Source organism: Ostrinia furnacalis, unplaced genomic scaffold (assembly GCF_004193835.3).
Source record: "Ostrinia furnacalis isolate ACB-3 unplaced genomic scaffold, ASM419383v2 OfSCF3824, whole genome shotgun sequence".
In the NCBI taxonomy this organism is placed as follows: Eukaryota; Metazoa; Arthropoda; class Insecta; order Lepidoptera; family Crambidae; genus Ostrinia; species Ostrinia furnacalis.
The window spans coordinates 97090-122376 of NW_021134063.1; the positions used below are offsets into that span (position 1 = coordinate 97090).

A 25287-nucleotide genomic window follows, 5' to 3' on the forward strand; every position below is an offset into this window, starting at 1 on the left:
GAAATTATGTAATTGACCTACTTTACTTTCTCAGAAGTATTATTTGAGGCAGTATCGTCTTACAATGTTAGCCATAGGCAATAAGTAGCTGCGTTTTAGATAAATATTTTATATACGTACTTATAAAGGGAATATTCTCACCGCTGCAATAGGGATGTTGCCTGGGTAAAGCAAGAGTTTTAATTAGTCCGTCAGTTAGCTTATTGAAAACTACTCAACACGTATTTTTCACTTTTTAAAATTAATGAAAATGTAAAGAGATAAAGCGTGTCAAAGTTCTAAAGAAAAGGCTCGTGACGTCAGTGAGTGCGTAAAAGTGCAGCACTTTGTGACGTCGCGCGGAATTTCGTAATTATTTGTTTGATTGACAATTATTAAAAATATACATGTCCAATATTTTTTTATACTAAAATTGACGGACTAAAATTTTTTTTTAAGGTAACTAGCCTATTCCTGTGTGTACCCAAACAGTGAAGGTCAAGTTTGCCCTGGAGGAAAGTTAAACTGTCATTGAACCTGCAACGAAATTAATCAGAAGAACATAGGAGGAGTTCGAAGTTTCTTACCTATAGTTCCGTTAACTTTATAAATAATATTCAAAGAGCATATTAACACAGAGGAAAAAAGTTTAATATTGTCTCTATTGTAAAAATTTGGGAGAGATTTTTTATCAAGATGTTATCTATCAAAATATTTGTAACAAAAACGGCTCTGTTTATAATAAACAAACAATTCGTTTGTATTGATAAGTTCAAATACGCCGATGTGGTACCTAATCGCGGGAAAAGATAAGAGATGGAATAAAACTAATACGACACTATGTGTTAATGAGGAAAAATACTGACACGATTAGAGATTTCATCTAAACAAAGATGTTTTTTTATTTGCTTCTTTTTTATTATGTTTCTTACTGTGTTCCATCAAAATTAGTTCGATATTTTTTCTGTGATAGAGTAACGAAAATCATTATGACAAACTTTTGTGTATTCTCGTATTTATTTACGTATTAGGTCTACGTGTACCAGAAGTGTACAGTGCAGTCTGTCACAGTATGTATTCTTACCAAAATCTCAACTTCCGCCCCCTCTTTCATCCCTTATCTAAATATACGAGTATGTATATGTATAACTCAAAGGTGACTGATTGACTGTCTGTCTAACTGACATAGTGATCTATCAACGCACAGCCCAAACCAATGGACGGATCGGGCTGAAATTTGGTATGCAGGTAGATGTTATGACGTAGGCATCCACTAAGAAAGGATTTTACGAAACTCCACCCCTAAGGGGGTAAAACGGAATCCACGCGTACGAAGTCGCGGGCGGCCGCTAGTTTGTCTTAATAAAGTTCGTTACTATTATTTCAACAGTATAGGACTATTTAATTTAAAAAGCCAATTTTAGCTATCTCCCAAGGTCTAGTTCAAACGCCAACAAAACACAACATTACATAATCGCAAGCGCATCGTACAGTCGCCCGCCCGTCAGACTACAATGTTTTTGCAAAATAGCCTCTATTACAACAGCAATAGAAGCCACAGCGTTTATTTCGATGTGATGCGTGTACAATAAAGCGATCCCACTTGCCACTCGATCCAATTGCGTACAAATTGCTACAATTGGTGTTATAAACACGCGCCATAGTTTGTACACGACTGTTTTGTAGAGAGTGCCGGACGCGGGTTCCAATCTTGTGAGGTGCAGTTAAAAGAATGTATTTAGTTAGTAATTTGTAGATAATAATATGCTTTATTAACATATAAAAAAATATTAGTAAATTGTTGTTTTCTAATTAATAATTAGCATTTAATTTTCTTTGCGTCAAAGAGTACTCTTAGCTAGCATTATTAACTTGTTCTTCAAAGCTCAAACTCTTTCCTCAAACTTCAGTCGGTTTAAGTATGAAAAGTTTTCACTGAAAACATGCAGTCGAATTGAAAACCTTTTTTGAAGTCGATTAAAAACGTAACAGACAGACAGAATCACATTTGCTTTATAAAACTGTAAAAGATCTAGGCATGTTTTCTCTGTTTCAAAAATACTAGTTCTGCTCGGCGTGGGGCTAGCGCCATATGATTGTTGTAATTGCTGAATGCCAGGGTTTAATTGAGTTCCTACGTACTCAGGGTTTCGTATATTTTTGTAGAACTTAATGATTACTTAATCTACAATGAATTTCCAAGGTTTTCTTTGGAAGAGAATTGGCTACCCATTTTAAGTCAAATCAAATATTGCATCAAATCGATAGCAAGAACTTACTATTAGAAACAGAGCATGAGGCACCAATTTTTTTTAAAGAATTTTAGTATTTTTCTATTTACAAATTTCCAATAATCCCGTTAACCCCTCTTGGTAAGCTACTCGTAAATGTTACGAGTGGGTTCACCACAATAGTAATTCTTGAATTTAACACTTTTTTGTTACTTGTAACCTACCTATACTCTAATAGGTTAACATAGAAAACTTCTGTTCTTCGATTTGCCACAGCCACACGTGAATGACCTACATTCGGTCCGTTCTAATACCGCTCTTACGGAACCCTAAAACGCTTCTGTTTTGACACAAACTCCGCATATGGAGTAAATCGTTTGCAGTCCATCTATAAATAATATCGGAACACTCGAAAAAAGCCCGGTCATCGACCGTATACAGGGTGGAAACGATAAGATCTCATTTGATTATTTCAAAACTTTAAAAGTTATCGGAAAACTGGTTACTGATCCTGAAAGTGCTTAACGACTTTCACGAGCTCTATCAAACGGTATTAATAAATAGATTACATAGTAAACTGAATCTGTCCGAAAATTCAAATCAACTTGAAAAGACAGGTGACTGTATCAAATGTATGAAAGCTGGAAACATTGAATCTTCGAATAGATCCAGTTAATTCTGTAACCAATTATTGATACATTTGATAGAGCTCGTGAAGCACTTTCAGGATCAGTAACTAGTTTTTCGATATCTTGTATAGTTAAGAAATAATCCAGTGAGATCTTTTATCGTTTCCACCCTGTATACCCGTACGTATACTTGACTTTGTTTGTTTGTTCGCCCGCTCGAAAGTAACGGTCGGATTATTAATTTATTGCTTGATTAAAATAAGACGCTGTTTTATGTGGGTTTCGTTTATTACGAGCTTGTTTGATGTGTGTAATTTCATTTAAAAGGTGATTCTTCATCTTTGACGAGTGGCAGAGTATAAGTTTAGTGTTTTACTTGGTCAGTGCCTTCCCCATAGACTATCGACTTTTTGGTGGCGGCTTCCAATTTGTATGAGGAATCGATGGATACTTGAAAAACCGGTGTAATGTGGCCCACTTTCATACATGTTCATACTAATTATCATATCGAACAAACTATCAGACTACAAGAGTCCTCGGGGTCTTAGAGTCTCTGTAGAGTACAGACAAAAGTATGTAAGCCGATTATTAAGTATAGTAGTTATTAAGTATATTAAGTATAGTAGTAAGTAGTATTCGAGTATTAAGTTAGTAGCCGATATTTTAATCAGGCTATTAATCAGAATGATACTTATACAAATTAGGAAGCTAAACAAACTATCGGCCAATAAAAAGTCTGTGTAGTCTGTGGAGACTCTACATCATGTTTTTCCAAGCCGTTATAAGCGATTGTAAAATTAGATTGCTTTTCTCTAAAGTTACATTTATTGCGTGTCGTGGGTCGAATCTTTCAGAAAGCCAGTATTGACAGTTAAAAAGGGCCCGAAACGCATTTTTCCACACTTCAAATTTTTCAAAATGCAATGTGCATAGGACTATAACAGTTTTCTACTATGATACCTACAGAGTCCTATTTTCAAAAGAAACTCTATTTTCTCCAATCGGCTCTTTGTTAATATTCCAGGTAACATAAATAAATGTTACTTTCAGATGAGCATAAATAATAAACATTCGGATTCTCAAAGTCAAAGGTTGTTTCAAGGAGTCTTTGTTGAAACGTTCCACTTAGATTTGAAATACAGAGAGTATGATTGCTTTGTTGAAATTGTAATGAATGCGTTGGCAGTCTACGAGTACTTACTTGTTGTAGAGTCGGGATATCTTAATTTTTGAATTGTAAAAAAATACTACATTAGGGTTTTCCAACCATCCGTCCGTTTCAAAATGAGAGTGTTGGAGTCATTTGTCTTTTTCATGATTCCCCTTCATCTATGGAGTAAGTTTTCTCTATGTGTTGTTTTTACGAGAACGTTACGATGTTTTGTTAAAAACTCATTTAATAAATGTCCCACCTTTTCTTTCTGTTTTATCTATATCGCGCTGTGACGTTCCACAATACACGCTATTTACACTACCACTGCGTCCCACTGCTGGGCAAAGGTGTCACATTCCAAATCCTGGTTCAAGACCAACGTTTTTCACATTAAGGGCAATGTAAATGAAACAATTAATCTTATTTTATTTAATTATCGTATAATTCAGTTAAAACTTATGATACATTATTAACTATTCGACACATATACCGTTAAGTGCAATGCCTAAAAAATCATTGTTATAAGTGAGTATTAATTCAAAATTAAGTAATTTTAAATGTATTTTATGTTAAAGTTTCCTTTTTTTTCACCTTATTTCTTTTGTCTTTTAGTAAAGAGAGAGACTTATAAGTAGGTAATTGTAACAATCTAATAAAATAGTATAACATAATACACAGAAATAGTCATTTACTTCCATAAAATTTAATCCTACTAATATTATAAATGCGAAAGATGTCTGGATGTTTGTGACTTTTTCACGCAAAAACTACAGAACGGATTTTAATGAAACTTTACAGTATTATTGTTTATAACCCAGAATAACATATTATAGGCTATAATTTATGACGATCTGTGACTAACGAAATTTCACGCAGGTGAAGCCGCGGGCAAAATAAAACATATTTCATTTCTTATAGTTTGTCTCTACATACGAAGTCAAAAGTGGCTCGTAACATCGTTGCCTTGCACAACTGTTGTGGGATACTTCTTGAAGTTCCATCCAAAACTTCTCTGAGTTCCATTTCTGCTGAAACTCGGAGTCGACGGTATCGACTCGGTAGGCTGAGACGAGTCTTCATTGTACAGTTCAGTAGGGGTAGGGGACATGTAAGTAGGGGAAGGGGACATGTAAGTAGGGGAAGGGGACAAGTAAGTAGGGGTAGAGACAACCTGGTCGGAAGACTTGATGTCCTCTTCGAAGCATTTGAGCCGGCTGGCGCTGCAGAGAGGCGTCGGGACTTGTTCCACAGTGTCTAGTTCGTCCACGTTGATGATGTAGGATTCTTTCTTTTTGGAGTATCTGCAATTAATATGGAGTCATTTTGAGTGAGGTGTAGAATTTGTAGGGAATTTAAAGTGCTATTTTTAGAGTCGTGAAGAGTTAGGGCCCTCGCTCACGGCGATTTTTTGTAGCGATGCAGTCGCGCTGCTGTAGCGTGTTAGTAGCGCGTTGGCATCACTTCTGTAGTGCGTTGCAAATGCGACTAACGCAATTTAGTCGCCAAAAGTCGCCGTGGGCGTGGACGAGGGCCCTTAGAGTCTGAGTCTCCATAAAATCTTATTGATAACTTTTTACAGTGCAAGTTATAAATGCAACTCGTCTTGTATAGCCTGACCAGGAACATAAAAACCCTGGCATAGAGGCGCGTCAATTGCGTTTGATAGTGCAACACTGAGTACAGTCGTACCTGTGTTAAAATTAATAGGCTAACTTTATGTATCAGGATTAAGGATTACGGGCTAATTTGATATTTTCATAAATTAACGAATTTAAGATTATATTATAGGTAACCTGGTTTAAATAAATTAAATGAAACCATCAATCGAACTAGTAGGATTTATTTATTATTCATCAATAATCAAATTCGCAACTTGAATATTCAACTGCAATGTCTGCTCATGAACGCTTCAAACTCTGTTGGTACTTCTTTCCCAATCAATTTCTTAAAATTCAACACTGTAAGTGACAAAAAACTTTAAAATAGGTAGTTGAAACAAACCACAGCTAATTTTCATAGTGGACTGTACTACACGATAAACATGTCAGTCAATTTGACAACCTTTGTCGGAAACATTATTCAATGAAAATATTGTCCGAACCCTTAGTATTTTTCTTCGACAAATACTTTAACACATTGTGAACCACTTTTCTTTCACGTCTATAAAAAGTTTTTAGCAATTTAATTCACAAAATCAATTGCACACATTTAAAATACAGTTTGTTTACACTTTGACAGCAATAGACAGTTTAATATTGACATGCAAGGTGACACGTCAATGAAGTTTTCAGTTAATGTTGCCATTAAAAGAAATTAGTACCATTAGTTTTCCGCAACATGGCGAGGGTTTTTATGTTCCTGGTCAGGCTATAGTATCTTTTTTTTACTTTGTTGACAGTCATGTTACTTACGTTAATACATTTTTGAATCTGTATCCCCAAATGATTTCTTTGGACAAGTAGGACGTCCTGCTCTGCGTGACTGTGCCCATGTTCTTCGAAGATCCAGTTAGGCACACCACTATTTCGAATCTGCAACAGTTAACAAGAAGTTATGAAAACTGTAAGATTCTAAGATGACACTCAAAAATCGATTTGATCTTCAATATTTTTGCGACAGACGATAGCCTTCTTTTTCAAATGAACTAATCGAAGGTAGTTCATCGATTAAATAAAGTACGGATTAAGGCAAGGAAATGTAACAGACAAACTAGAGTTCCTATTTTCTAATAGGTATTAGTGACGATAGTATTATTACTTTACTATTCTTTAAATTAGTTCCTATTACTCGTACAATAGTAGTTATTCTGTGGTACTACACTCATAACGGGGAGGTTTAAAATGTAGACTATGTCACGCTGAAGTTGGACGTTTTTGTAGTTATTGAAAAATGTCCTCTTTCTCTTACTACAGGTCCAAAAGTGACGTCTTTCTCTTTCACATTCCCCTAGACTCCTCACATTACCTATAGTCCATCATGTCCTCAGCCGAGAACTCGTACAGGGGGCTGTCTGCGTCTATGACGTGAACCACCGTGATGGGCCACAGTAAGAACGCAGTTGCATTCTTCAGCTTCAGCTGGTGAATGTAGTTGTGCACCAGCTCGCCTTCCAATGTCCTGGGATGATAGGGACTTTATTAGTCTACTTGATTTATTCTAAAGCTAAGACTTTGTAGGGCTATAATGAGGTTGAAGATTGTCTTAAGATAAAAATGTGTGCGATTCAAGCAAGTCCTATGTCCAAGTCCAAGCACCGGTACGTTATGTACCTACTCGTAAATGTGATATTTTGAAAAATATGCTGAAAAAAGTGTACTCCACAAAAACTAGCAGCAACTTGAAGACTTGACTTTAGGAGAGAACTGAATCATGGCTGATATAAATAATGTACGTCATTACTTACCGAATGGGCTTCAGTATATACGCGGTGATGGAACTGCTGATGATGTGCAGGTTTAGAAGGTCCCACACCCGGAACTGAAGGCAGAGCTCACCGTCACGGAGGCATACCTGATGAAGATGAATAAATAATCTTTATTTCAAAAGTTTACATGTAAACAGTAGATAAAGTGACTGACTGACTAGGGTTGCCTGTGTTATGGGATCCAATCTCTTTTATGTGAGTAAGAGTAATATACGTACGTAAAAGTGCTTTTTTAAAGCCTATTTACAGAAATAAATGAGTTTTATGAGATTTTTATGAGTTTTATACAAAATTATTTGATCTGTGTTCCACCTTTTCCAAGACCAGAACTTCCAGTTCGAGAGAGTCTCATACCAAGCCACCGAACACAGACGTTTTTCGTAAGAAATTATAAGGTGCTCACCGTAGCTTTCTTGCTGAACCCAACCGATGAGACGTGTCTGTTGGGCCGCACCAGCTTTGTGTACAGTAAACTGACTAGACCGCCCGAGAGAGCTGTCCCGGCTACTATCTGGAATTACATTGGAAAATAAATTAAAAACACTAGTGAATCCGGACCGGCTTTTGAGTAATAAACGTCCTCTTTAATTGCTCTATCTATTGCTGAAAATTGCATTAAAATCAGTTGCGTAGTAATAGATCTAAACGTACAGATAGGAGTATTGTTGTATACTGCGAGCATGTAAAGGTTAAAATCATTAATTTTTTGAGATTTCGATGTTGATACCATACAAAGTGCTGTTTCATTTGAGCCCTAGAAAAACCCCTTTTCGGATCGAATGGAGATTATTACATGGTGTATTATTTGCATTAATTTAGCACTTCCTTTCTGTTAATAGGCAGCCATAGATCAATAAACTCTACATAGGCTCCTTCCTTTGACCTCCATAGGGAACAATCCCCTGGCGTGTAGCACGTGTATATGCCATGCATCATGGTAATGTGGTAAAGGTAATGCACACCAACTACGAAGTTCCTAATGCGTTTTATATTATTTGTGAATGTTAGTAATTTAATTCTTCCGTCCGTAAATTGATCATAATTTATGAACCGACAAAGACGTCTGACGTGGTTGAATCAGACCGACAGCTTAAGGTGCCCTCATGATCACACGAGTCTTTCTTTAATCGGCTTGACTTTCTGGCATGTTCTTCTGTCTGCAACGTTATTTGAACTGGGACTTCATTAAGTCATTTTAAACTATGTACCTGTAAACGAAAATCAGAAAGTTTGAAAAGAAACAACACTGGACCATGGATACACCTTACAGTAGAATAGATCGGTTCTTGTAGTAGTTATGAAATTTTTACTACGTCATCTTATTAAATTCATATTTACCTCTAGAACCATGACTATTATAGCTTCAGGACATTCTTCATTGGGAAATCGGACACCATAGCCGATTGTCATCTGGAAAGTAAAAAAAAATGTTTCATTGGATTGGATTATTTATTCAAAATTAAAAACTTTTAAGGAATCAGGCCTAGCATCATGTGCTCTTCTCACTTGCTCGTACTTTGGGTAACCTTGAGCCTTCTTATGAGGTCCAGAGTAAGTGACCACGTCTCCGTTTTCGTATGCCATTACTGGCAACTCACAGTGGTCAAAGACTTTTGTCCTGAGATACCGGTATTTTTCGCGAAGTTTCCCGCCTTCTTCTTTGCCTGGTGCTTTCTTATTTTACTTGAGTTCGGCCCTCTGTATTGCTTAATTTTTTTTCTGATTTAGCGGTTTAAATAAATTTTTCTAACTACCTGAGTTTCCACGGACATCATCAAGAGCCCCGCAAAGGACGAAGTCCCGGTCACGCAGTGTTCCTTCCCGTCTCCAATGTCTTCCTGGTAGGAGTTGGCCACCGCGTACCAGATGCCGGCGAACGTGAACCAGAATACAAAGTGTAGGAGCACCATCATGAGGAGCAGGAACCGCCATTTGCTGTTGATCTGTGGAATAGAACAGATACTGAGAATGCTGTAGATAGAAAGCAATTCTCAAGTGGCGACCAGAAGACGTAGTGTAGGCAGGCCTACCACTCGAAGGACGTACGATCTGGTGAAGGTCGTGGGAAGCACCTCTAGAAGTGGGGAGCGTCGGACCAGTCGTTTTTGGAATTCGTTGGCCATTAAATATTTTTTGTGAACTTCAATCTTGAATAATAGTTTTTGCAGATGTCGGATCATTAAAAACTTCGCATTTCATTAATAACGGTGTTCTTAAATATTCATACTCAGCTCCATGCATATTTTTTTGAGCTAACTTGAACTTCACTCGTAAGCTCACGACTGTATTAACGATGACCTACTTGATGGACGTGGCGGAAACGTTGCTGCGCTTGTTCGGTTTTGAAAATGCTCCTTATATCTTTTGAATTCTACATAGAGTAGGTAATGAGAATAAGCTACAATAATGTATGTTGTGCTGAGGATATTCTCATGTAGTATCTCATGTAGCCAAGTGTTCTTCATTTTCCTTTCAGGGCTGGATGTCTCCTCATCCTTCGACTGGAAAGAGTGGTCTCATAACTAATTGTAGGGAATACTTACGACTGTGTTGACGATGTCTCGCATGTACTTGATGGACTTGGCGGGTATATTGCTGCGCACGGGCACGTTTTCGTCGCCGTTCTTGTGGACCACGCGTCGCGAGCGCACCGGCCGGCCGCGCTTGCGTCTGTTACGGGAGAAAGGAATAGTGGTTGAGTACCTTAGGAATAATGCAAGGAATAGGGGCATCTAAATGAAAAAAATCACCGTGATTTGTTACCGAAAGCATAATATGAATTTTCTAATTCCAAAACGCAGCAATAGCAATATTATTGTTGATTTTTATACAAAAGAAGTTTCTTTTTCTACAACAAAAGATCTTTTTCCTAGGATCCGCTCGCTTGCTTTCATTCACTCTCTCTCAAGCTTTAGTCGTAAACAAACGAAGTACGTTCGCATTTTTTAAAATAATAATTTCATGAATTCATAGTGAAATAATTCATACAAATTTGGTTCCACTTTGTTACAGAGGTTAGGTATCCCTTACAAACCAGAGAGTTCGGTATATTGTACCGCCGGGTAAATTGTACCACCCTCATATTTCGTAAAGTATTTATTGAATGTCTGTAATTGCAACACTCAGCGATACACAACTAAATTCAATTAATATCGGCCATGTGTTTTTTGCCGTGACAACAAACACGTGTGTTTTATTTTGAAAAGTATTTTTTCATTGTTTTCAAGTAACTTTTGACAATGCATGTTTAGTTTGTAATTTTGTTAAATTGAATCACAGGGTGTTTCTAATATATTATTTAGAAGCGTAAATTAGTGCGGATTACAATTATTTGAAACATTTTCCGGTATTTATAAGCTATATTTTTTACCGATTTTTTAAAAGCACTATCACCTAGTCGGCTAAATTGTACCACATCAAGTTGTATGGAACTTTACCAAAGGATTTTGAATTTTTTTTAGTAAATCATATTTTGAAGTTATAATAGCGTAATTATGTTTGACTAACAATAAATGAAAGCAAAATACTGGCAAAGTAGATTAGGTACAAGTGTGCGTTACGATAATTGGAATTACAAAACTTGTACTCAAAATCGTGATAACGTGTAAAACAATATCGATTGTCTATGTTATTAACTACTGTTCCTTTTCGTTTCCTAATTTGTTAAGAATGTATCGTATAATATTTTGCCATAGTTTTTTTATAGGCTTGAAATTTATTGAAATCCAATTTAGTAACCCTGTGGTACAAATTATCGAACCGGTTGGCTAAATTGGACCGAAGCTCTGAGCTCGTATTTTGTTGATTTGTGCTAAATATACAACAATCATGTTAATTAATACTTATGAAATAGTAAGTTGAATAATTTATCTTTTATTATATACCATGGACATTAGCAAAAACAAAAGAAAACTATGTGTAAAATGGGATTGAAAAAAACTGGTCCAAATTAGCGGACTCTCCCTTATCTAATTGTTTGTGAGTTAATAGACATTCAATATGAATGAGATAAACCACAATTTTCACTTTGTCCTCAACCTGAAAACTGTAGGTAGATGCAGGCTCATCTATCATTCTGAAGGCCGCGAAAAGTAATGTGAAACAGCAATAGATACTAAGCCCACATCAATCTGTCATATTTTATCGATTTCGTCGAAACCAAAGTGATAAATTTTATTTATCTTAATGAGTCAGCTTCAATCGTACTTTTGAATAAGAACGATGGAATTTAAATGTGAGATAATATCTGTTTCTCTCTACTTTTATTTTAGCAGGTTTTGTTCTGATAACAGTTTATTTATGTATGCGAAAGTAGCTGTCTTGTCTGTTTGCTTATGCCATTGTAACGTCCCAAAACTTCAGTCATTTTTGTTGATTTACTCTATCCTTAAACAATAAATTCAATCTAATTATCCAATGGTATGCAAATCTTTATTTATGATCTTGGTATAAAATCTATGTCCGTATTCACAAACATTACTATGAGGTCTCACAGTGTGCGTGGACGTACAGGGTGACACACGAATCAATAGTAGCTCTATTCAATGCTGTGCGTTCGATTTGCTGCTTTACTTAAGCAAGCATCGTTTGTGAATACGGGCGTTAGTCTAGTGCTAAACTTAAGTTTAGCAATTGTAAATGATCCTCGTTAGAAACTTACCTATGCCTAGTACCTTTCTTTGACCTCTTTGTGTATGGAGCCGAATACGTATACGCTGAAGGTCCAGTAGTGTCCGTCGTGCCTATGGTGCTATACATATCATTGTCATTTCCAATATCGCGCTCTATCTTATCGTAAAAATCACTGGGACTCTGAAAACTGTTGACCGGCTGAGTAGTAGCATTCGAATAATGTCTTGTAGATTCTGAAGTCTTTGGACTGTCGGGCTCCACATCTATGGTCATCATAATGCATCCAGTCTGCTCATCTTCACTGGAATACTGTGAGTCCGTTTGCAATCCATCTCCACTTGATGGCACTGGGTCATTCGTGTCGATATTTGTCAGGATAGGTGGGAACGATATTTCCTTGCCTTCGACGTAAGTTTGGGAGATCCTGTACTGCTTCTTTAGTTCTTCATTGAAGTATACATCTGTGTTGTCCAGGGTTGGGATCTCAATCGGAGGAGTGTCAGCCCTGTTTCCAATAGCTTCGGAATAGCTAAGTGACCTTTCCAAAGTCCGACTCCCTCTTCTCTGCGGGTGGTAATTCATTTTTATTGTTTTACACTTTCGAAACTGTTAACACTTGTTTAACACTTTCTTTGTTTATTTTACCATTTTCGTTTATTCCTTTATGTCAATATTCCTTGTTAATGTATCATCACTAAAAATTTCTGACCCACTTTTTTGTCACTTTCACTGATTTCAAACGCAATAATAAGTCAAATCTTTGTAAATATTGTAATGGAAATAATTTTCAATGTTCGTGTTCGGCCTGGAGCAACCAAAGTTATCTGCGGCGAGCTGATAACTGATAAGTGATAACACACCTTATCCGCTGGCGATAAGACATATTTACTCAGGCACCATTGTGTTTTGATCAAATTGGCCCAGAAACTTGACGGTGCGTTGACTTGGCAAACAAATGAATTCTAGTTTTCGTTCAAGTAACCAAAGTAACTACGCGTGGTGATGTCATAGATAAGCTTTTAGCAAAGGCGCATGTTTTACATCACCTTCATCTAAGTAACAAACGAAATACTTACAATAAGTCGTACACAATTTACAAAAAGGAAAATAAGTAAGAAATAAAAATATGATAATTAATAAAAATATTTTATATTTATCTATATATATAAAAGAAAGTCGTGTTAGTTACTCCACTTATAACTCAAGAACGGCTGAACCGATTTAGCTGAAAATTGTCCGGGAGGTAGTTTAGAGCCAGGAGAAGGACATAGGATACTTTTTATCCCGTTCGAAATTAAAAAAAAGTCTGCTTATTTATTGCCATTAAGGCGGAACAAAGTTCGCCAGGTCAGCTAGTTTTCAATAATACTTAATCGTTTATCGTATACAATTGAGATTAAACAATAAAATTAAATGTAAAATACTGAATTATCATCACTAATTCAGGCATAAAGCAAGAAAGAGGCAGAGCTACACAATTAATTTAAAATAAAGGGAACATATAAGTTATTTACAAGACTGTGGCACTTTATGTAGTTAGTTAGCTATAAATTCTATATTGCAAAAAGATATAGGTAGATGGAAAAATTTACACAATGATAAACCTAGCATAATAAACAACTTAATGACTAATAATATTGCAAAATACTATTTATTTACAAACCAGATTACACGTACAATTTTATTAAGCATTTTGATGTTCACAACAGTATTTTATAGTGACTATATTGTGAAAGAGAAATAAATAAACTTTATTATTATTATGTATGAAATTCAATCTTATCACAAATTAATCAAGTTTTTTTTGCGATACAATTAACGATAACATCCGAAATACCGTACCCAAACAATTTCATTGGAACTGCTAGATGGAAAAGGTTGAGAAGTTCATGATCGCTTTGTTTCTTTATGGGAGGCATCTTACAGTAGTGGACTGGCCTAAGAAGCTAAAATGATGAATTAGGGTTACGTATTTCAAAGCTTCAAATAGAGAAAGCTCGTGTCGTGACGTAACCTTGCCAGAGCCAGTCTTATGATATCGTGTGTCGACATATGGCTTTCAGAACTAATGTCCCAACAGCAGAAAAGCTATGGAGTGGCGACCACGGACCGCAATACGTAGCAGGCCTCTCACTCAGTGGCCCGACGATCTGATGAGCAGTAAACGACATTTGGTTGAAACGAACAGAATAATTTTCACAATTTTTTTATCCACAACGCCAAGCCAAGCCATAGCTTTCTATGGCTTTGGAAGTTTAAATGCTGGTCTAGTATGCTGGAAGTGCTGCAACAGGCTTTAGCTACTGGTGGAATACCCAGTTTCTGCCCCAGGGGGAAGCAAATCAGATTTTTTGGGCAAGATCCCTTGCGCTTAGACGCTTAAATGACAGATTGTAGCTGCTTACAATTCCCGTGGTCACCGTCACCTATCCACTCGTGAAAAGACGCTACAGTTAGAATGTTAAATAGGCCTCCCACTCAGTGGCCCGACGATCTGATGAGCAGTAAACGACATTTGGTTGAAATGAACGAAATCTTCAAAACTTTAAATGGAGAAAGTGCGTATCGTGACGTAGCTCTGCCGCAGCCTGGCTCATGGCTTGACCGGCCTCCGCTTGAAGGACGAGGTCCTCTCCAGCTGGAAGGCGGAGATCTTGTCGCTGAAGCTACTGGGCGTGCCCGGCCGTGGCGGCAGGTCAGGCTTGTCGTCCAGCATGCTGGAAAAGATGGAGCTGAGTTAGGTTTTGGTGGGCATGCAGATACACAGAGCAGAGGGCAGCAGGTTCGAGTTTGGTAGAGTCACCCATAATTAGACACTTAAGTACATGAAACATAAGGTCGCTACAATTTCACCATCATCAGGTTCTAGACGTCAACTATTGGAGAGCTATAGGGGTTATAAGGGTCATAAACCGTGCTTCATTTATTGGTGATCGAACTAATTGATAGTTTGGCAGCACTTTTTCAAAAACTAGTGACGATACTTGGAGATTTCATAGTTATCCCTGACCAGATACATGCAACAGTATAATTTTACCTGTACAATTGACTAGCGCTGTAATCCGGAGTGTCAACTGGTTCAGTAGCATCCAGCTTCTGGTGGTCAATCACGTATTTTTGTTTTCGCGTGTCGTACCTGAAATGAAAAATTGAGCACGTTTGGGAATATTTTTTGTCTCGTCTTCTGCGTTGCCATGCCACTAAGGATATGCCATTGGTAAGTCTATATTCTAGACCGAGACCATACATAAAAGGGCCACTATTTTCACGTAGAAGGAGATTATCTTACTTGACCACTGGTGGGAAGCGATGCCCCCAAATAACTTCTTTCGGAAGATAGGAGGTCTGGCTCTGTGTGAACGTGCCCATAGATGCCGACGCTCCCTTCAGGCTCACTGTGATCTCGTAGCTGAAATAATTTGAGAAAAATTTAATATTTTTCATGGCTTCAATCATACCGCTTTGTAAACGTTATGAAATGGAGCTTTGCTGAACTAGTAAATTGTTCCATATCATACTAACTATGAATTATTTATGTGATCCAAGAGAATGGTCCACTGGGTTGGGTAAAATGTGGCCCCGTTATTAAAAATAATGCAGGCGAATTCGCCAGCTTATAGGAGAAAATACTTACGCTGTAAACGTCCAAAACTTTTAAATTCTTCTACTTATCACACTCGAGGGATTCGAACCACCCTTTTTATAGTTTTAGTAGCCAGTTTTGTATATCATTTGACTGCAATCACACTATGTTGAGTGTGATACAGTCTAGGATGGTGCATACCTGCTCTGTAAGTGCCTATTCACTCTCATTTGACATGTAATGAACATTATGAATAAATTTCTTATTCTTATTCTTATTCTCACCGTGAAGATTAAGATCCGAGCTGGATTATAGTGTTCGAGAAAGACAGCAGCAGGCCAGTCCTTAGTTGTTCACATTATAAAAGAGGTAGCCAATCATTTACCTGTTGTGCGCAACGTGCTGCGGCGTGAAGTGGAACAAGGGGCTATCCTCATTTATCTCGTGCACCAGGGTCACAGGCCATAGCAGGAACTGGTTCTGCTGGAGCGTCAGTCCCCGGGCGTAGTAGCGCAGCATCTCGCCTTCTTTTGTTCTGAAAGGCGAATAATTGCTTAAAGAATGGAATAAAATAATAGCCTCGATTAGCCTAAGCCCTTGATGAGACGTGAAAAGAGAAAATAAGTTTGATGTTGTGTTCAGGTCTCTAACTCGTCAGGCGAGAGTGGAAGACTGGGAAGTGAAGACCATCCTCCATTTGCCTTTGGGATATTAGAGTCCTCTTGCAATGGAAACTAAATGATGATGATTGGTATTCGTGTAGTAGGACTCTAGGTTAGGGTGCCGTAGATTCTAATGCAAGCCAAACGAATATACTGGTGTAGGAGATGTGAAGATTTGTGGCGACCGTCCCTATATAAGCCAGCGCGCAGTGAGACTCGGGCTCCCCCCGGACACGGCCTGAGCCGAGGTCCGAGCCTACCGTGGCGCCCTCAGGCCGCGTCCGTAGTCCCCTCGATCGGGCCCACTAGAGTGAGCCCGCCGTAGGCTGGACTATGGTCCAACACCGCGGTGGGCAACCCTCTAGTTGGGTTTGCCACTGATCGGGCGCCTTATGCGCTCGATACGGCCCGATCGCCAAACGGCTAGAGTACCTTCTGTACTCGCCACTCTGCCCGGTGAAGCTGGAAAAGCTCCTCAAGCTACCAGCGCGCGTCACTTCAAAAAAAAAAAAAAAGACTCGGGCTCACTTTGCCTTCAGCCGTCACTGCGATCGGAACTCTCGGATTTTGCATTTTTGTGTCAATTATTTTTTATTGTAATTTGTTTTCTTATTAAAATCAGTGCGAAGTCATTTTTGTCTTTTTAAAAAAAGTACTTTCCCTCGGGATTCGCTACACTGGTTTTCTAGTTTATATTTGGTAGAACATTGGTCATCTAGTTTTTAAGGGTAGAACAACATTGAACTATTATTATTTATTTACGGTCCCCCTAGAGTCTAGACGATGAATAAAACACTACCTACGATGAGTATTTATTCCAAGCATAACTATTTTTTCTTTATATACGTTGTGCTTCCGGTTTTTATATTATTTTTGTTACTTTAATTACCTGTGCGTGTTCACAAAATGCGCCGTAAACTCCGAGCTGATGATGTGGTCGTAGTTCAGGTCCCACGCCCTCATCATCAGACAGAGCTTGCCGTCGCGCAGACTGATCTGGAACGAACAGAAACCATAGTGACGCTTTTAATAACGACAATTTACATGAACTAATCATGTAAAAGTCCTAGCTAAAAGACCATCTAAATTGTACTGTTTAGTTTTGTATCTCATTTATTTATTTATCATACCCTAGACTTGGATTTTCGTGAAAATTAAATTGGTATTGAATAAAAGCTAATGACGAATAAGATCTAATAACTAATTCGACGATAATGCTCGTTACTTATCATCTCATTACCATACATACCAACATTGGAGCAATAAAGAATTTGAATTTGAATTTGATCTCCTTAAGCATCTTAATAGCAATTACACGTACTGGTATTGCGGTGAAATAACATCAGGCGTTCAATTTTCTATGTCATTATATTTATCAAAAAGGCAACGAATAAGATTTAAACAAGTGTCAAGCTTCTAATTTATTACATAATTTAATTCTAATAATTTAATTAATTAATTATAATAATAATTTAGTTATAAGTTGCACATACCACAGCTTTCTTGCTAAACCCAACGCCATCTCTGGACAGTTTCTCGGGTCGTGTCAGCTTTGCGTACACGACGCATGTCAGGACTCCGGATAGTCCAGTTCCTAGGATTAGCTGAAATATAAATAAAGACCTAGCTATAGTCAAGACTCTAAGGCTGGGTTGCACCACCCAATTTTGACCGTAACTTTGACGATGACCGGTGCTTTTTGTTTTTGACAGCTCTTTGACGTTTGTCAAAGTTAAAGTAAGTTGGTGCAACCCAGCCTTAGAAATTAACATACTTAAAAAATATTAACGCAAACTTTAAAAAAAGAATTACTGATGCCCTTGAACCTTGATTTTGTGTTATGGACTATTGTGTTTAGTAGCAAACTATTCGAGACAGCCAGCTACTTAAAAATAAAAATTAAATCAAAAACGTCTTTATTTGTTTAGAGTTATTAAATTATTTCTTATAAATCGTTCTTTCTCGGACCCTTTTCATGTTTCATTATTTTTATGCCTACGAAACACAAGTAGAGGCTGCAATAAGATGTTTTCTTACCTGCATGATAAACAGGAATATTGATTCTGGACACTCTTCGTCAATCGTCCGGTCGCCAAATCCTATGGTCGTCTGTAAATAGGAAAAATAAAGGAATTTAGAAAGAAAGAAAAGCTTACTTTCGTGCTACGATTAAAAATAATAATTTTAAAAGGCACTGTGCTCAGTCTGGTCAGAACTGAAACTTAAAAATGTAGAGTCCGATGTAATAATCTCTGTTGTATTATGTTCGTTACATAATAAGCTCAAATCTTTTTTTACGCATAACAAGGCAGGTATTTGATAATAAATAATAATAATAAATCATTTATTTGCCAGAATACGGTTACAAATGGTTATAATTGTCGGCCGTTTGGTGTAGTGGTTCGAATCGGACTACTATTCCGGAGGTTGCGGGTTCGATTCCCGCACAGTACAAACATTTGTGTGCATGAACTGTATTGGACTGAGTGTTTTCTATGTATAATATGTATGTATTTACAAAAAAAAAAGTATATAAGTATGTTTATATCCGTTGTCTAGTACCCATAGTACAAGCTTTGCTTAGTTTGGGGCTAGCGGCGCAGTGTAAAATGTCAAAGGATATTTATTTATTATTATTATTATTATTTATAAAAAGAGAAGTTTCCAACATATTCTATCGTACATACGATGTGCAAATATTACAAAAAATACGAAACCACAATCAACAATGTTTGACCACAATCGCACCTGGTGTTAAGTGGGATACAGTCTATGATGGTAAATATCTGCCTTGTAAGTGCCTATTCACTCTCGCCATGAAAACGCCCGGATTATAGTCTTCGGGAAAGACAGCAGCAGGCAGCGAATTCCAATCCCTAGCTGTTCGCATTATAAAATAGTAATCGAAACGCTTAGTGCGAGCTGGTGGAATGTCAACAATATAGGGATGGTACGCTAACCTGCGTCTGGTTCCCTGGTGATGGAAGGCGGCTGGTGGATTCTATTCAGCATCAGTCTCAGTCGGCATTGAATTCGAAGTAGGTTTCATAGACTCATGATAAAAGTATTCCGATTAACTATATCTAAATAAATGCGAATGTCGAGGCCACAGTTTCTCCTTAATACGGTCATGATCAGCAGTCATTGTTCTATTAACTAATGTAGTTGTAACGTAGTGTTACTACTGCACGCCAAAGTCTAGGTTATTTACGACAGCCCACGATTTAGTTGTGGTCTAAGACACAAGCATTAATTTACAGGTAAACAATCGAAAATATTAAATTCCTTTATTTGCATGGACTATTAAATATCTAAATATTTAATGAATAAACATTTTTTCTTTCTTTCTTTCTTTATTAATGCTTACAAATCGACAAGTATTAAAATAAAAATAAAAACATAAATCACGAAATAATGCTAAAAACTTTGCTCTTATGGAGCCTTTACATTTACATGTCTCATAATTTTTTTTTGCCCTACTAGAGCGCTTCGAGACCAACATTTTACAAAGCTCTCTATGTATTACAATTCTCAACTTAACTTTTTGACATGTATTCCCTTTGCTTCGAAGAACTTGAGCCAGTGCTGTGTCCTTATATTACTGTATTCGTTGACATTAATAATAATTTAATTTGTTCTGAGAAAGTTTTTTTTATTGAATCGCTATGTCCCACACCTTGTTATTGCCAAAAGTGAACTACACGTAATATTGTGAACATCGCATCAGATCGGCACGCTCCGCTATACTTAGGACTGTCGTGGAAATTATGACGGATGATGACAATGAAGATCCCTGGATCATTCATAACAGCATAAACATTGATAAATTCGAATTTGATGTTACTAATTTAAGTCTTTTCAAGGAAAACTTCATCACACTCAAATTTTCTAAGTCCTAGATAGGTAGACAGACGGATAGGTCAAGTTCCTATAAGACTAGATTTTTAAGTATAAAAAGGTTAAAAAAAATGACGACTGAAGTACCTAGAGATCTTTGAAACTCAAGAGTATCTAACTGTTAGGCTTAGAGTAGGCACACACCGTTGATTTTTCGTCGGCCGATAGTTTAGTCGGGCAGTTGATCAGTATGGGCATGTATGGGAGTGCGCACACTACGCCGATTCGATTTGGCCGATTCTTCATACAATTTAAAATCGGGCACAACTATCGGCCAACTAAAAATCAACGGTGTGCGCCTACTCTTACAACTACCTAAACTATGAGACCACAGTAACATGGTATAATGTTTATACTGTCATTAAATACCTATGAATAAAAGTGCCTAAATGTTCCAAGCTTAATTAAGTAAAAATAAAATTCATTCATTCGTTCGTTTTAAAAGATGGTTACTGCAGGACAACGATAAAATAGTTTAAAGAAAAACATCCTCGACCCGATCTTTCTTCGCCGTCAGTCACAATATAGCTGCATAAAATTGGTGACGGCCCCGCCTAGTTCCTTTTTATAAAGATTGGAGCAAATTGAGCAATCAAGGCCGATTGGCGAGAGCTTCCTCTTTTGTGGAATTAACTAACGGCTTGTTAGTCGAATTGGAATTGTTGAAAAATTACGGCTGAATTGAAAAATGTGCTTCTTTTCCGCCGCTTGCGTAGATTTGGTTATCTCCTAACTTGTAATTTGTCTGTATTTTAAGTAGCTAATTATTCCAATGTGAAAACGTTGATTATGTCTTGATTACTCATGATTCGGTCCGCACTCAATCAATAAGTTTCATGATTACAAAAGGTAAGCGATCCAGTGCTTACCCGAGCTTATATGGAAATGAGGAATATTTTTATGAAGTCCTTGCTCCCAATGACGCAGGTCTCTTTGGATTGGGTTCGAAGTCATAATGTGCCAGCGCTGTGATGTACCTACCAGAAAACTGCGAACACCAGCACAAAACAAGATATATACTTGCCTGAGCTTCAACAGAAGCGAGGAAGATGTTGACGAAATCCTTGCCCCCAGTCACGCAGGTCTTGTTCGGCGGATTCGGCTCGAAGTCATAGTGTGCCAGCGCCGTGATGTACCAGAACACGGCGAACACCAGCCAGATGGTGAAGTGGACGAGCACCGTGCCCATCACTATCCAACGCCATTGCAGGTTTATCTGGGAATTTTTAAAGCATCAGCATTGGCAAAGCAGAGACTGATGACTTTCACGCAAAATATTCGTGGAGTGCGTGGAGGTTGATGAATGATGGGTAAAATTGTAAAAAGAAAAGAAGATCTTTATTATGTTGAATCCAAGACAGACTTTAGCCAAATTCCTATTAACTATGGACAGTTTCTCAAATGAAATATTGTATGAAGACTAGAATCACGATTGTTATAAATTTAGAGGAGAAAATTAAATAACCCACAAAACGAGCCCTTACAAGAAAGGGGAAAGATAAAGAAGATAGTTTCTGTTTGTAAAGATTTATGTTGTAAAATCAAACCAAAATGTGATTAAAATTGCAATCGTTACGTCCAAAACTGTCATTAAAACATCAAATTAATATTATGACAAATTAGGATCAAAAACAACTTATCTCGTTGTAATACGGTTTATTTTGCACAAAATTGTATAGGCTAATAAGCAGTCGACTGTTTGATGACTATTTGACTTACCAAAGTGTGAAAAGTGTCGTTCAGAAGTCGGATCTTCCCGAAAGGCACGTTGGATATCAAAGCCACATTCTCCACGCCGTTCTTGGAAACCAAACGTTTGGGGAACTCGCCGTAGCCCCCTCTACGGAGGGGCGGGGGCTTTCGCACACTGTCACAGTGAACATTTAATTGTTATTGTAAATTATAATTGTCTGTGTGAAATCACAGGTAACATAGGTCATAAAAATGTCATAGATCAGCTGTGTTCCGCTGAATAGGCATTCAAAAAATGTTGTGGTGTATGACAACGTAAGTTGTGCTGTGAAGCATTCAGTTTGTTAAATTATGGGGACTTTGTTAAGCCGTGTCAGTACTGAAGCTGCCAAAAGAACATTTTTTACGTAATTTGATTCTTGTTTCATTAATTTATTTGTTTCATCAGATGTTACAGTGATGTAAAGTAATTAAATAATTAAAGCTACAGAGTGTTACCTAGCTAGAAAAAAAAATGGGTTCGTATTTATCGTAGCACGAAAAATAAAATGTTAATAGGGCCGAAATTCAATAAGATTAAATATGTATATTTATCTCTATGAAACTACAAAAAATATTTTATGCAACTAGTTACTTACGTATTATGCTGCTGTTTTGGCTCTTGCTTCGCTGGAGGTACCAAATCCTCCACCCTCGTCTTTCCTTCCTTTAAATCCAGACTCGTATTGCTTTGAGTTATGATTATTTTTGGAAGCTGCTGCGACAATTTCCTCAATCTCTCCGACTTGACATCCAAAGAGTTCACGCTTTCTCCTGAGATTATTTCGTTTTCAACTTTATAATCGATTTTAAGTTCGTAAAAGCCATTATGATTCTCATACTTATTAGTTTTGTTATTTGCTTCTTCTTTTGATTTGTTTTTTACATCTTTTTCTTTAATTGTTTCGTAATCAGGCTCTTCAAAGTCGTCATCAGTCAAATGATATTTCTTTCCTTGGAAAATATCTGTGTCTTTGCTTTTCTTCAAATAATTAACACATTCATCATAAAGTAGATTTATTTGCTCGAATTCTAAATCTTTTATTAGCTGATCATTTTCCATTTTTTGTGAATAATTGTTGACCTTAAATAAAATATCACGATGTAAAACAAAATAATACAATTTTACTTGATTTAAAACTGTAAACATTCCAAAACTTAAAAGACACGTTGGCAAATACAAATTAAACATACGCACAGTGTGTTATGGGACTGTATAAACGGACATTCTCATTGATTTGATGAAACGTATAGAGCTCAGTTATACAAACATGATAGTAAAACTCCCGTTTGAAAATTCCACGTAGTTTTCGCGTTATAAAAATTCAAAGTTACCTATTTTTTTACTTCAAAATTATGCAAAAATATTCTCACTCGTTAACTAATAACATTTAATTCAGAATTGTTAACAATACTTCATAGAGCTCTTAAAACTACACGTAATAAGCGTATTAAGTGCTTCGTAAACGCATTCAGTTAATTAGGAAAAATGATTTTAGTGATTTTTGTTTTTATTTTTTTTCTCAATTATACCTTAATATATGCAAACATTTTGAATTGCAAGATATAGTCTGATATTTAATCTAATTGTATTAATAAAATCAGCTTTAAACTCCGTGATATATTTGAGAAAAAACATAAAACGTCTTAATAAAATTTTTACGAGTCTAGGGTCGACAATTTTGGAAGGAATAATTCATGTCTAAAAAGTTTCAAATCCCGCCTGTTATGTGCATAGTGTTGAAGGTTCTAAAAAGTCACATTCACATTGTTTTTAACCGACTTCAAAAAAAGGAGGAGGTTCTCAAGTCGAGTTATTTTTCTTTTTTAACACTCTTATATTAACTTAAGTTGTATGTAAGTAACTAACTAAAAAAGTATGTAAACTAATCTAGGAAGTCGAAATTTATCCTACCTTTAATAATTTTCTCATCGATTTGAAACCTATGTAAATCGAATGTCAATACAATAATTTGGTACAATCGAGCTGATGATATTTAAACATCCAAAAGAAATATTGCTATTATAAAGTGATGGGAAATTTACAATTCTATATTGCGCATATTTTCAATTTGATTTTCCTCAAATATATCACGGAATTTAAAGCTGATTTTTTTTATGCAATTAGACTAAATATCAGACTATATCTTGCACTTAAAAATGTTTGCATATATTAAGATATAATTGAGAAAAAAAATAAAAACAAAAATCACTAAAATCATTTTTCCTAATTAACTGAATGCGTTTACGAAGCACTTAATACGCTTATTACGTGTAGTTTTAAGATCTCTATGAAGTATTATAACAATTCTGAATTAAATGTTATTAGTTAACGAGTGAGAATATTTTTGCATAATTTTGAAGTAAAAAAATAGGTAACTTTGAATTTGTATACCGCGAAAACTACGTGGAATTTTCAAACGGGAGTTTTACTATCATGTTTGTATAACTGAGCTCTATACGTTTCATCAAATCAATGAGAATGTCCGTTTATACAGTTCCATAACACACTGTGATACGGCACAATTCACTATCAAAGATAAAAGATTTGAATTTCCTCAATTTTTTCATTGTAATTTACAAATTGTGTACCTACTTACAACGTTTGTTTTTTTGCTAAATTGTCTCTCAACACCCTAAAGAACGTCATGTAGAAATCTTACCGTATATTTTAATTATTTCTCGCAAACACTTCGCTGTCACAGATTCATCTCACACTTTATGATGTTTTGTATTCACATATCACAAAATATATCACTTTCCTTATACACCACAAAGTCTTGAAATCTCTCAACCACAAAAATACCTTTAAAAATAGTTCCAAAAGAAATTCGCGTGATTCTCAAATTTTTTGAAAATTGCAATTTAATTTCTCCGATTTCGTAATTCTGCGTAACTCGAGTGTCGTATTAGACAGTGATGACTGAGCCTTCAGCTATCTCGTTATCTCTTATCAGTGCTAATTGTGTGAGTGGAGAGCGCTCGAGCGGCCACTAAGCCCCAAGATTGAATGCGACCTTGCAGCGGTCGGTGGGTGATTCTGCGTGAGAGGATTCATGCATGTTTTTAGCTGAGTTATCCTTTGACACTTTTTTATCTGTTTACTTTAAAAAAATATTTTTGATTCTTATACTTATTTCTGCTATCAGTAAAGCTAAAGTTACTCCAATAAAAGACAGCTCCAAATTTATTGATTGAATTATATTAGTTAGGAGTTTTGTTCACACCTGGATGCGGTGCAGGACCGTTAGTTCTGGAAATCTTTGGGGAAACCCTTTGCCTTTCTTATGGTTAATGCGATTTTTTTCGTATCCTAAATGTAAAAGTTTCTCCGCAAACGTTAGTAGTTAGAAAATTTTCTTCGCA

General features: G+C 36.6%; 2 protein-coding genes across 2 annotated transcripts; both read right to left on the reverse strand.

Moving 5' to 3' along the window:
• Positions 1 to 4810: 4810 nt before the first annotated feature.
• On the reverse strand, positions 4811 to 12630 carry LOC114358257 (G protein-activated inward rectifier potassium channel 3). Its single transcript, XM_028312168.1, has 9 exons — positions 12077 to 12630; positions 9960 to 10086; positions 9171 to 9359; positions 8755 to 8826; positions 7820 to 7927; positions 7396 to 7502; positions 6957 to 7109; positions 6404 to 6523; positions 4811 to 5293 (listed from the first exon to the last, which is right to left on the reverse strand). The coding sequence occupies exons 1-9, from the start codon at positions 12628 to 12630 to the stop codon at positions 4930 to 4932; spliced, it is 1794 nt and encodes a 597-aa protein (XP_028167969.1). The 3' UTR covers positions 4811 to 4929.
• A 715-nt stretch (positions 12631 to 13345) lies between these two features.
• Positions 13346 to 24888, reverse strand: LOC114358258 (ATP-sensitive inward rectifier potassium channel 1). The gene is made up of 11 exons (XM_028312169.1): positions 24585 to 24888; positions 22521 to 23005; positions 21910 to 22057; positions 21215 to 21406; positions 18331 to 18402; positions 17787 to 17897; positions 17183 to 17289; positions 16017 to 16166; positions 15338 to 15457; positions 15086 to 15184; positions 13346 to 14765 (listed from the first exon to the last, which is right to left on the reverse strand). Exons 2-11 carry the CDS (start codon positions 22982 to 22984, stop codon positions 14642 to 14644), a joined length of 1587 nt encoding a protein of 528 aa, XP_028167970.1. The 5' UTR covers positions 22985 to 23005; positions 24585 to 24888; the 3' UTR covers positions 13346 to 14641.
• Between the last annotated feature and the right edge of the window lie 399 nt (positions 24889 to 25287).